At 39.1% G+C, this 13,361-nt stretch overlaps 1 protein-coding gene across 3 annotated transcripts in view; it reads right to left on the reverse strand.

Moving 5' to 3' along the window:
- itpr3 (inositol 1,4,5-trisphosphate receptor, type 3) overlaps nucleotides 1-13,361 on the reverse strand; it is a 310,863-nt gene that overhangs the window by 27,851 nt on the left and 269,651 nt on the right. For all 3 annotated transcript variants that reach the window (XM_073030432.1, XM_073030433.1, XM_073030431.1), the window contains exons 42-47: nucleotides 12,578-12,778; nucleotides 11,277-11,387; nucleotides 10,175-10,270; nucleotides 7,274-7,375; nucleotides 5,878-5,961; nucleotides 2,197-2,298 (exon numbers count right to left, since the gene is read on the reverse strand). In XM_073030432.1, coding sequence (XP_072886533.1) covers nucleotides 2,197-2,298; nucleotides 5,878-5,961; nucleotides 7,274-7,375; nucleotides 10,175-10,270; nucleotides 11,277-11,387; nucleotides 12,578-12,778 — 696 coding nt within the window. The remainder of the gene's footprint in view (nucleotides 1-2,196; nucleotides 2,299-5,877; nucleotides 5,962-7,273; nucleotides 7,376-10,174; nucleotides 10,271-11,276; nucleotides 11,388-12,577; nucleotides 12,779-13,361) is intronic.

Here is a 13,361-nt window from a genome sequence, read left to right on the forward strand (position 1 = left end):
CATCAGAAATGTATAAATAAAATTACCAAAACATAAAAAGTTTTCAGACATTGTGTTGGGTTTTAGGCTTCATATCATTGTATATTTTAACTCCCTCCACTGAGACAGGAATAATAGACTACTTTTAGTGGAATCCTCTCACAGGTGTCCAAGAGCTGTAGAAACTTATCACAATTGATACTTATAATCAATAATCCCATTGGCCAAGCAAGTGTGAATACAAAGTTGTACAAATCACAAGAGACATATTTTATGTTGTTCAGTACTTTTCATTATTGGTTAATGATGTCTACAATTAACATTGCAATATATTTCTGACTGGCATAGATCAACTTGAATGGACTGAAGAACCAGGAAGCATCTGCTGTATTAAACATGAGTGGAATTTGAGAGATATGAGGAATTAGAACCATGTCATTGTGCGTATTTGTATTTGAATGAGTAAACAAATATTTTCAAATGAACATCATTCATTTTTGACATCATAGTGATAAGACAAACTAAGGGCAACTCAATGGAAAAACTATGGCTGTTTTTGATATTGTAATTTTTGGTCCCCTTAACTGTGGTCAATGATATACGAAGTTCAATTGTAAAGTGGTCTTCTGCTATAGATAGATAGATAGATAGATACTTTATTCATCCCCATGGGGAAATTCAAAATTTTTTCCAATGTCCCATACACTTATTGTAGCAAAACTAATTACATACAATACTTAACTCAGTAAAAATATGATATGCATCTAAAAACACCCTCTCAAAAAGCATTAATAATAGCTTTTAAAAAGTTCTTAAGTAGTTTACTTAAATACATTGAGTCCTAACCCCGGCACTTTAACATATCTTACTCCTGGCGGTTGAATTGTAAAGCCGAATGGCATTGGGGAGTATTGATCTCTTCATCCTGTCTGAGGAGCATTGCATTGATAGCAACCTGTCGCTGAAACTGCTTCTCTGTCTCTGGATGGTGCTATGTAGAGGATGTTTAGGGTTTTCCATAATTGATCGTAGCCTACTCAGCGCCCTTTGCTCAGCTACCGATGTTAAACTCTCCAGTACTTTGCCCACGACAGAGCCCGCCTTCCTTACCAGCTTATTAAGACGTGAGGCGTCCCTCTTCTTAATGCTTCCTCCCCAACACGCCACCACAAAGAAGAGGGCGCTCTCCACAACTGACCTATAGAACATCTTCAGCATCTCACTACAGACATTGAATGACGCCAACCTTCTAAGGAAGTACAGTCGACTCTGTGCCTTCCTGCACAAGGCATCTGTGTTGGCAGTCCAGTTTAGCTTCTCGTCTAACTGTACTCCCAGATACTTGTAGGTCTTAACCTGCTCCACACATTCTCCATTAATGATCACTGGCTCCATTGGAGGCCTAGATCTCCTAAAGTCCACCACCATCTCCTTGGTCTTGGTGATATTGAGATGCAGGTAGTTTGAGTTGCACCATATCACAAAGTCCTGTATCAGTTTCCTATACTCTTCCTCCTGTCCATTCCTGACACATAATATGCTCATATTATTGTTTCAACTCTGTAACAAGAGTGAAGGTCTAAAAATTTGACTATGTAGCATAATATGAATTAATTTAGTAAGAAAAACAGAAAAAAAAAGCACTAACTCAAATCAGGGACAGCCAGTTAGTCAGCATTATTCCTTCTTCTTCATGTACAATATGCTGACAGGCCTCGCTTTTCAGTCACATTTAAAGGTGCCTTTCCACAAATTGCACAGAAGCAGGCCTTTCCCACTAAAATGAAGCCTGCTTCAGCAAAACTTAAAACAAGACAAACCTCTGAGTAACATTCAGGCTCTGGAACCTAGAGCCGTCTTTAGGTAAGTTGTGTCCAAGTAGAAAAGTTAATCCTAGCAGCTTCCATGCACAACCTACTGAATGTCCCCTCACTGACCAAAACATTCACCACCCATCCCATTCTGCTGCAGTCCCAACCTTCTCCCCAGCAGCAAATCACATCCTCCCCTTTCCTCCACAAAGGCAGCAGGAAGAGAGAAAAGACCTTTGGATTTTTTATTCATAGAAAGCTTGTTCTATTGCACACACCACCAAAGGTTTTTTTGAGCAATGGAATCTTCAGACAAATACTGAGGCCTATTGTTCAAGATCTTTTCATCTGTGCTGTTCAAATGGGTATGAAGCACCACCCAGCCTTAAAGTTGTTAGGATCATACCTCAATCTGTGCTGTGTGTTTTGAGTAGTAAGTCAAAGGATCCTCCTCTGGTTGGGGTGGCTGATGACCCGTTTTCAACATTTGCATATTATTGAGCATAAGCTGGAAAATGGTAAAAAAAAATCCATTAAGTCAAGAAACACTGGATTTATCGATGGGGTTTATTCAGTAATCTGATGAAAATCACAAAATGTTAAGATGCCATTTGGTGCACATGTTGCTACTCATAACTTTAAAAGTAATTCCTAGATCTGAACTTGTGTAAATTGTAGAGTTGTGCATATCACAAACCATTAAATTATGCAATTTAAAAGTCAAATCAAATTAAGACATTCATATAAGATTTTTAAAAATCTGGATCTGAGCCTGTGAAGTTCATCTGCATCTGGCTGCCAACAACATTCAATAACAATAAATTTACATAACAACTTAAACACATAAAAACATTCCAAGGTAACAACTGGAAGCATTAGAAAGTCTGAGGCTATATTTACGTTAATGTTTCTTTAAAGAAGTAATAAGAAAATGATTCCTTATTTCAGAATGATACTGCTGCATAAAAATTTCAGTTTGAGTTAGATGACTTTGAATAAATTTATTGCTACAAGAGACTGGAAATTACACCAATTTTTAGCATATTCCTTGGAAATCTTGATGAAGAAAGATGGCCTTTTTGTCATTTTTCCAGTGACAAGTTCAAGGAAAAACTGGGAAGATTCAAAATGACAAAGTACTGTGTAACAATAAAGGTGTCCAAATCAAAAGGAGAGGTATAGTAAGGAGGAGGCACAAATTGAATGGCACATGTAAAATGAGGAGAAGACTTTGATAGTCAGCTGAAACACATTTCTATACAAAGCTGGAACAGTCCAAATCTCAAATGCTTAAAAATTTCAAAAAGTTTTTAAAACCTTTTAAACAGTTATTTTAATTATTATCCTATCTGAAAGTGGTGTTAATTTCGAGTCTACTTGAAACATCATCGCCCATTATCCTTTGGAACAGACAGATGCCAACCAACCAACCAATATCAAGTCATGATATTGTTACGAATAGACAACACAGAATTTACATTTCTATCATATAACATTTTGCAGAGAAACCGCTGAGATTGCAAAGCAAGAATAGTCTGTTATGAGCCAGGCATGAAGAAGCTTCATTGACTATCTCTCTTCCCAGAAGCTGACTACGTTGCTCCATGTTCCCACCTTTTCTCTTTTTGCTTCAGGTTTCCAGCATCTGCATTAATTTTTGTGTCACCTTAATGATAAGGGTCTGATCTTCATAGAATTGTTTGAATTATACCTAGGTTTTCACCCATCTGGGGAATTTGAGTTCATGTTTAATAGCTGCAGTTGTTGATATTGTTGACATCATATTTCATATGATATGTCTGAAATTCCCAAGGGCCCTCCATTCCAACTCCCCTTGTAGCAACATGTCTTGGCACAGCATTCATTTATTTCTCATTTACCCTCTGTAAAATTCTTTGGGCTGTTTTTCAATGAATATTAAAGCTACTATAACATTAGAGTTGTTACTTTTGTGCTGAAGCTCATAAACATCCTACCAAGTAATATGTTTGTTACTGATTTTGTGGGGACCAGCATTCATCACCCAATGAAAAATGGCAGAATTGAACCAAAATGAAATTGCTGATGCTGTAAGTCTAAAATTAAAACAAAATATGCTCAATTTGATCAGCCGGCGAGGCTGTATTTTGGGAAAAGAAACATAGTTAAAATTTCAGGACAAAGGAGCTGTATAAGACATTGGTGAGGCCTAATGTAGAGTATTGTGTGCAGTTTTGGTCGCCTACCTACAGGAAATATGCAAGTAAGGTTGAAGAGTACAGAGAAAATTTACATGAATGGTGTAAATTTACTGGAGGACCTGAGTTATAAGGACAGGTTGAATGGGATAGGACCTCATTCACCGAGAACGCAGAAGATTGAGAGGAGATTTGGTACAGGTTTACAAAATTATGAGGGGTATAGATAGGGTAAATGCAAGCAGGTCTTTCCCACTGAGGTTGGGTTAGACTACAACTAGAGATCATGGATTAAAGGTGAAATGTTTAAGAGAAACATGAGGGAAACTTCTCTCAGAGGGTGGTGGGAATGTGGAACAAACTGCCAGTGTGAGTGGTTGACGCAATGTTGATTTCAACATTGAAGAGAAGTTTGGATAGGTACATGAATGGTAGGGCTATGGAGGGCTATGGTTCAGGTGCAGGTCAATGGGTCTAGGCAGCTTAAATGGTTCGGCATGAACTAGAGGGGCTGAAGGGCCTGTTGCTCTGCTGTAGTTGTCTTTGAATCTGTAACTCTATATAAAGGCAGCCAGAAGAGTTTGCACTCTGTTTCTCTTCCCACAGATGCAACCTGACCTGCCAAGTGTTTCCAGCATTTACTGCCTTGAAGAATGGGAGAATTCCTGCCTACCTTTGTAACTAAAATCTTGCTTTTAACAGAATTAAAAGCATAATATTGACTGATGCACCATATACCTAGTTTTGGACTTCAGCCGAAAAGATGCTTAATTCCAGCACCCTCCTGACTTGAGCCTTGTAGACTGTGGAAAAGGCTTTGTACATCTGGAAATGAGCTCCTTGCCACAGAATATCAAACCATTACATTTGCTTTATAGTTACAGTTCTCTTGCAACTAGGCCAGTTAAGCTGATGGTCAAAAGTGATCCCACAGCATTGCTTGTGAGATATATAGTGATAATAATGCTACTGCACCTTAAGGGGAGGTAGATGGATTCTTCTTGTAGGATGGATTTTGTTCTGGTGCTTGGGCATGGGGAATGTTCTTTGCTGTTTCTCATCATGATGGCGATTAACATCAATTCTGATGTACAGTAAATACACGTACTTCATCAAGAATGTTGTGTTGTTGGCCAGATCAGTGATGTGGCCATTTGGTGAGACTGTCCTTGCAGCCACCATTTTGTGAATAGTTTGATGAACTGATCTTTGCTCTGGGGTAATGCAATTACAGCAATTGAACATGGGCACAAGCAGTTTCTGCTAATGATCTGCTAAACCTGAGACCATTCTCAGATAAGAAGCTGTTCATCCTGTAAAACGGCATGTTTGCGGAGGTAATCTTGTCACCTGAGGCCAGTGTTTGGGTGACCATGTTTGACTGGATTGAACTAGTCAGAGTTGAATAGAACAAAATTTGTCACCTCAGGCACGAAGTAGGAGGCAAAGGGCATAAAACAATACTGCTTATAGCCCTGGTCTATATCCAATGAGATCTGACACAGGTCAGTCAGTTGACCTTGAGCCAACAAAACTAACACATTAGAAATTGATCTGATAAGAGAAGGAATAAAGAGAAGGATTTTGGGAGCACAGGCAGTGACCAACTATCACGGATGTGGAGGACTCCACGTTGGACACATGGAGATTACATCAGGAGCACAAGGAATGCCTGGCCAACGTAGACACTTCTTCCCAGGTATTACTTTTCTACTCTTTAACTGTTCGTGCAGGGTCAAGGAAACTTAGTATATCTTCTCACAGGTGTTCGGCTGTGCAAATTCACGTGTTTGTGAAATGAGACAATGAAGGTACTTGTCAGTAAATACAGATTCTGTTTGTGCCTAACTGATCGTTATTACTAAGGGGAATCATTCTAATAGTGTAATCAATCTTATTCACTGACTCACCATTGAAATGCCTTCTTCCACATCCTCTTGTACCCGTTTCACTGGCTTCAGTAGCTGCTGCAGCAGTTTGTTATGGCGTGACAACTGGAAGACAATATTGACTTTGGAAAAACCTTTTGCATTCAATGTTGGCTCCAAAGAGAAGTGTAAGACAATACCAGTGCAAAACCCAAGTTGTCATTTCATATCTATTTCCACATGAAAGCAGTATTGATATAGGGTAACAATGATGTTGTCATGGGTAAATAAATATGAAATGGCAACTGATGAACCAATACTTAATAATTTGTGAACAATATGTTTTAGGTGCTACCTAATTTTTTAAGGTTCTGCAGCCCGATTGCAGTAATAAGTTCTATATTATGCTCTATATTATTCTGCCATCCAAAACAAATTTTCTGAAGACTAATTTTTTTTTTCAAAATTACTAACAGCACAGGAAATGATTCAGCCTCTTTCATGAACAAACATACATAGAGTAAAACTCCAAAAACATGTGATCCAACTATTTGGAAATCCCAATGGTTCACAACCTGACTCACCAGGTGATGCCTGCTGCACTCTACGCCCACTCATCGAACCCCTTTTCCTGCACTGCATTTAAACTTACCTGATTCACGAGGGGGGAACATATTCTATTTAAATTTAATGTATTTTGGTGCCTCAATGGATATAGCACCATTGCCACAAAATATGAGTACTAAAGCTAGATTATTGGAGTTTTACTGCATTCATTAAATTTTTTAAAAGCATAACCTTGATTTAGCTCACAGCACTTGAACAAGATATTTAGTAGGTTGTAAGTTCAAGTACCACACCAGAAACTTGAGCATTAAAGTCTGACAGTACAGAAGGAATCCTAGACTACTAGTGAAACATCTTCGGACAAGATGTTAAATTAAGGCCTCATACTCTTTCAGTTGTACATTAAAATAATCCAGGATATTATTTTGAATAACTGCAGGGATGTATTTTCAGTGATCTGGCTAATCTATGTCAGATAAACAGACCAGTTGGACATAATCATGATGTTGTTCTGGGATTCTGCTCTGTATCACTTCGGTGTTGCCTTATCTTCGTTACAAGAATGACTATCCTTCAGAAATTCTTCAATGTCCATAACAAATTTTTGGATAACTTGAGGGTGCTGAAGGTTACTACAACACTGCAATTAGAGCATATATGTTGCATCTGGGATTTTCCTAGCTAGCTGACCAAATAGTCATTTGGATAATGGGCCATCATCTAATTTATCTGCCCTTATGAGTCTCTGAAATGGTTCCAGTGATGATAATGATATTGACATTCTTTTCTGAGTAAAAGAAGAAAGCTTCAAAGGTGAGGAGGAGGATATGAAAAAAATGACGATTAAAAGATAAAATTCAATCAGCGTTACCTGCAAAGCTAAGATGTAAATATTGTGTCCCACGCTTCTTGGCGAAACCTCTGAATTCTCGCATTCCTCTTCTTGGTTGTAGGCCTTCTTTATAACATCAACCTTAAAGGGGCAAGTAAATACTAATGCCTGAAGTCTGTTTCTGGTCTCATCAGAACATAACTTTCTTATGACAATGGAAAATATAAAAGGTGAGTCAAGGGGCAGTGTGTAGCAATAGATTTGGTAGAAAATTAAATTGTAGCATTGAAGAGGCATTTAAATAGATTCATGAAGGGAAGGAGTTGGAGGGTTAAATGCTGAACGTGGACAGATGGGAAGATGATGGGATGGCATGGACTTGATGGGCGGAGAAGCCTGTTTCCATGAAGTGTTACTCTATGACTATAAATATCGCAATTATTCTGATAAAGCCAGTCACAGTTCTGTTAGCTCACTCCATGAAAAGAATCCCAATAAGTTTACCTTTAGTGCAAACTAACACACTCAAGAGCTTGCCCTGCTGTTGAAGCACATTATGAGTAAAAGGATTGCTCTGTATGAGTTAGTATAATACATAGCTTCAATTGACATGAGCTTTTATCAAGCAAAATATATGTATTACAGTACCTATCAGGAGCTTTTTCTGGTAAAATATGTGCTGTATTAGAAATTTTATCCTGAGTGAGAAGGTGGTGATTTAAACACATATTTTATCCATACACACAATGAATTGCTGCAGCTTTTGTATAAATTGAACTTTTCCCACCCACCTATTCAGGTGGATGTTACAACTGTCAGACACTATGAGAAAAAAATATTTAATCTCTTGAATAACATTTCTCACATTCCAGGCCCACAATAAACCTCACTGCTGCAACTAATATTGGCTGCAGTGGTTGTGCATATAACAGCAACTGCACTTTAAATAACTGAGTATAAGTGATTTAGCAACACACACACAATGCTGGAGGAACTCAGCAGGCCAGGCAGCATCTATGGGGAAAAAAGTACAGTTTACATTTCAGGCTGAGACCCTTCGGCAGGACCGGAGAAAAAAAGCAGAGGAGTGGATTTAAAAGGTGGGGGGAGGGGAAAGAGAAATACAAGGTGATAGATGAAACTTAAAGGGGAGGGATGAAGTAAAGAGCTGGGAAGTTGATTGGTGAAAGAGACAGAAGGCCGTGGAAGAAAGAAAGGAGGGAGGAGCACCAGAAGGAGGTGATGGGTCGGCAGTGAGATAAGGTGAGAGAGGGAAAAGGGGATGGGAAGTGGGGGGGTCATTACTGAAAGTTCAAGAAATCAAAGTTCATTCCATCAGGTTGGAGGCTACCCAGATGGATTATAAGTGTGGCCTCATCAAGACAGTGGAAGAGGCCATGGATAGACATATTGAAATAGGAATGGGAAGTGGAATTAAAATGGATAGCTACTGGGAGATCCTGCCTTGTCTTGAGATCATAAAAGATTATACAAATAAAAGTTCATTCTTCAATACTACTGAATTACATTTCTTTTAACTATTTTCCAATATATGTTAATTACAGTTACTGAATTAGACTTGTGTCTAATTAGACTTCTTATGGTCTTATAAAGGCAGCAGATTGGGGCTGAGAAGGAATAGATCAGCCATGATGAAATGGCAGAGCAGACTCAATGAGCCAAATGGACTAATTTTGCTCCTATATCTTATGGTCTTATAGTGTTGCACAACATACCGCCCAAGACACTCTCAAAGATGGATCCAATAATTCATTTGTCCTCACCACTCCATAGCCCCACAAGGTACATTTCTGTCCCGCCTTGCACCCAGCCAGCCTCTCCACATGGTTTGCCCTTGTCCCCCGAGGCTTCTTACTGGCCTACACTTCCATGCTCCAATGCTCATTGTTTTAATCTTCCAGTTTTGTTTGGTCTTTGAATCACTTTCTATTTGAACAGTCCCGCTGAAGGGAGTCCGATGCTCTGGCACTTGGCTCCACAGTACAACAGCCTTTGGAGCTCTGCTGAGGCGCATTGACTTGAATTTATAAAGGCACCAGTCAAATAAAAGTGTCCCCATGCACTAATCAGTGAGAAGTTTACGTAATTTGGAAAATAAACTGGGGGGGGGGGGGGAACACTGACATCTTTAGCAAAATAGTAAGGTGCAGTGGGGATGGGGCAAATGGGGTTGCAAGTGGAGCCAAATGTCAGGCAGCAAGATAGCAGTGCATTGGTGGCATCTGGGACAGGGAGGACTGGAATTTAAAGTGAGCCATACAGCGAGTGAAGCAGAGAGTATGATGCTATATGATTATATGGTGGTCTGTGCCTGTGATGCTACTGCAAGTAAGTTTTTCATTGCTCCAGTGGATACACGTACTTGTGTATGTGACAATAAACTCAGCATTGACTTTGAGGAGAGTTAGTGAGGGGAACAATGAGAAAGATAGCAGAGAGCCAGTTAGGAAGAGACAGTGCAAGAGCACTGAGAACAACACAATGACCAGAAGTATCATTTGTTTATGCATGTCTGAAATAAAACATTTTATTGTCCGGTCGATGGTCCTTGGTAATAACCTCCTGGGAAAAAAAGTTACACAAAACTATGCCCCATGAATGGCAACATAGTACATGTCCCAGAAACCTTAAATTAAAAATAGAAAATCTGGAAGCTTCCAGCTGGTCAAACAACATATCAAAGAGAGGATTATCTTTTGTCAGGTATTAGGATTCAGTCAAAAAGTCAACAGCTAAGCTTAGCATTACCTTTTGCTGTCCACATACCGCTGAACATTTACAATGTTTTCACTTCCAATTCACAGCTAACCCACTTCAGCAAAATTCAGGAATCCTCAGCAGTAAACTCATGCAGAGTGATAGACTTAAGCTGTTGATTTCTGACTAATTTTACACAACTGTAACCGTTAACACACTCACCAGTTCTTGGGGCCTCATGTTGAAGAGGATCCTTTCGGCATTTTCAGTGTCATACCTACTTTCCATAAGTGCAAGTAAAAGCTTGGAAGCATTGTCCTATTACAAAAGCAAAAATGACAATTATGTTAGTCCTGACACCTTCACAAAGCAAAACTACTTTCATAAACTCTGATATTTGGTCTTGATCTGCAAAACTTCCTCCTTGGAATTTATTGTGGATATTCATGTTTCTAAATTACTATAGAATCTGTTTTTGATGTGTTAATCTGAATTATACTTCTTTGTATTTTCCTGGTTCATTCAGCAATACATCATAAGAATACACGTGGATAGCCTGTTATCCATCAATCACCTTCACACATACCACACATTGCTAGTTGACCTAGTTCAGCTTAATAATCAGTATCCATTGCATATATTTTTGGGAGATTCTAAATGGGATTTTTAACTGTCAACACCAGTCAAAATTATCTGAAAAGACATTAAACATAATTAAAATCAAATCATTGATTCAAATCATTCAAATTCTGCACAACAATCACGTCACAGTGTAGATTTAATTCTGTGGATGGAATCTGCTGCTGTACAATGGATAGTCAAATCTGCCCACAGCATCAACAGCACCAGCCTGCCAGCCAACAAAGATGTATATACAGAAAGGTGATAGAAAGGGGCCAGTAACATCATGAAGGATCCCACCTACCCTACTCATGGGAGGAGGCTATGTAGCTCCATGCCAGGACCACCAGACTCAAAAACAGCTACTTTCCCCAAGCAGTAAGGCTGATCAACACCTCCACCCATTTACCTTCACACCCCATCCACCACTACTTTATCATTTCCTGTCAGTCACCTTATGTACAGACATTCCTGGCTGACCATCACTTTATGGACATACAGTACAATCAATCTCTGTATATTGGCAATATATTTATATTAATTGTGAGTTTATTATTATTGTGCTTTTTATCATTTGTAGGGGGGATTTTGCGCTGCATTGGATCTGGAGTAATAATTATTTTGTTATCCTTTACTCTTGTGTACAGGAAATGACATTTTACAACCTGGAATCTGGAATATATTTGATCAAAGCTCTACTTACTTTTAGCTGTAGCACCAGGTCCATCCTGTACTTGCAGAGCGGACTGATATCATTCAGAATTAATGCAGTAATAATATCAATGCCATTACACTCATGCGTTACAATGCATGTCTAGGAAATAAACAAAATCAAACCAAAATGTCTTAAGGCAGTAAGTAGGGAGACCATTCAAAGTACTTGACTTAGTAAAGTTGCATCAATCAATACAAGCAGTTTTTAAAGACTTTACAAAAACTTTTCACCCATGGGAGAGGGAAGCCCGTCCTCACAGTCCTATAAAAACCAGTAAAATTGCAGTTAAAAGAAGTAACGATTCTGTGCTTAAACAGATGTCCATTGAGAGCTTTAAACAGTATGTAAACAAACTTCCACATATTGAGTTCCAATGTCCCCATAGATGTTACCTGAACTGGGTTTGGGTTTGGGTATTTGATCCTCCACAATATTCCACGTGGGAATTTAAACTGGAGGTGGCAGTGTCTTTTTATACGAGGTTGAGTTGCAAGCTTGCCATCAACCTGGCATGGATGGAAAGCACGCTCGGGAGCGGTCTATCACTGGATCGAACTCGGGAATCTCTGTTCTCGAGACTGGCGCTGATCTCACTGCGCCTGGACTGCTGACTGTTTTCCCTTATTCTTCTTTCTCCTGATTTGTAGTATTTTTGTAACAGTTGTACCTATTATCCCACAAGAAAACTTTTACACCTGTAAAAGGTCTTGACTTGAATTGAATAGGTTCTTGATTTCGAAGGGCATCAAAGGTTATGGGGAGAAGGCAGGGTTGAAAGGGAGAATAAATCAACCATGATAGAATTGCGGAACAGACTCAATGGGACAAATAGACTCATTATACTCCTAAAGTATGTCTAAAGGTCTTAAGCTCTAATAAATACTTGAAGACACAAAAGACTGCAAATGCTGGAGACTGGAACAAAAGAAAAACTGGTGCAAAACCCTTGGGTTGAGCACCTCATGCAGCGTGTTGACCCATATGCCAGCTATCCCTTTGCCTACTCAAATGCTGCTTGACCCAATAAGATCTTCCAGCGGTTAGTTGCTGAATAGTTGCTTTGGCTTCAAAAATGAGAAAGGAACTCTAACACAACATTCTCTTCAAAATCTCATGCTCATGTTTCCTTCTGCTGAGCTTTGATAATTTAAAGCTGATAACCCTGATGTAGGAGAATACATAAAAAGGAGTGACATCACACTTCTACTTTATATTCAATGTCAAAGATAACCGCTCTATACCAATATTTCAAAATTAGCTAGAAATGATGTAGGTACTATGATGCATACCTGGTTCTCAGTGCAAGGACCCTGACAATACTCTGTTAGTGTCTCTAGTGTTTGAATAATAAGAAGCACATTGTTTTCATTGATATACAGTCCAAGCAACCCCAGGCCTCCAGTCGTGCTTCCACACATAATGTCCAAAAACTGCAGTGTCTCACACACCAGGTTGTAATTCGTCTTGTTGTTCTGACAGCGGAGGAGGTTCTGTCGAGGAAAAGTACACCAATGATCAAAAAATAGAAGCGAAGAGCCGAGCAACAAAAACAAAATGTGAAGTCTGATGCCGGCAAGAATTGCACAAGAAAACAGCAACCGGATTAGGTGACCTGTATGACATGGTACATTCATCCTTTGTATGAAATGCTTCATTCATAATGAAATCATTATAGTAAATCAGTCATGATTGAATGGTAGAGCAGAGTCAAGGGGCCAAATGGCCTAATTCTGCTCCTATTTCTTATAGTCCTACGGTCTAAGCTGCTTGAATTAGTAACATCATAAACACTTTCATGCATATCCATGGGGTAAATGCGGGAAACCTGGCTGTTGGGCTTCAGGAGGTCAGTGCATGCAGAAGCATTCAATGATTTTAATGCCTGGGGATTTTTGTCCGAGCAACTTTGATATTTAAAAATATATTTTGGCTGTTTAGAAAGTAGTGGGTATGATCACAGCCTGATATTTGTAGTATCACTTTGGGGTTGGTTAACCTCCATCTTCTGTCCTTTAAGTAGGTTCTAGTTTCATCCAACTTCAATGTAAACAACCAGCTTGCTTTTTGCCTATC

Source organism: Hemitrygon akajei, chromosome 27 (genome assembly GCF_048418815.1).
Source record: "Hemitrygon akajei chromosome 27, sHemAka1.3, whole genome shotgun sequence".
Classification (NCBI taxonomy): Eukaryota; Metazoa; Chordata; class Chondrichthyes; order Myliobatiformes; family Dasyatidae; genus Hemitrygon; species Hemitrygon akajei.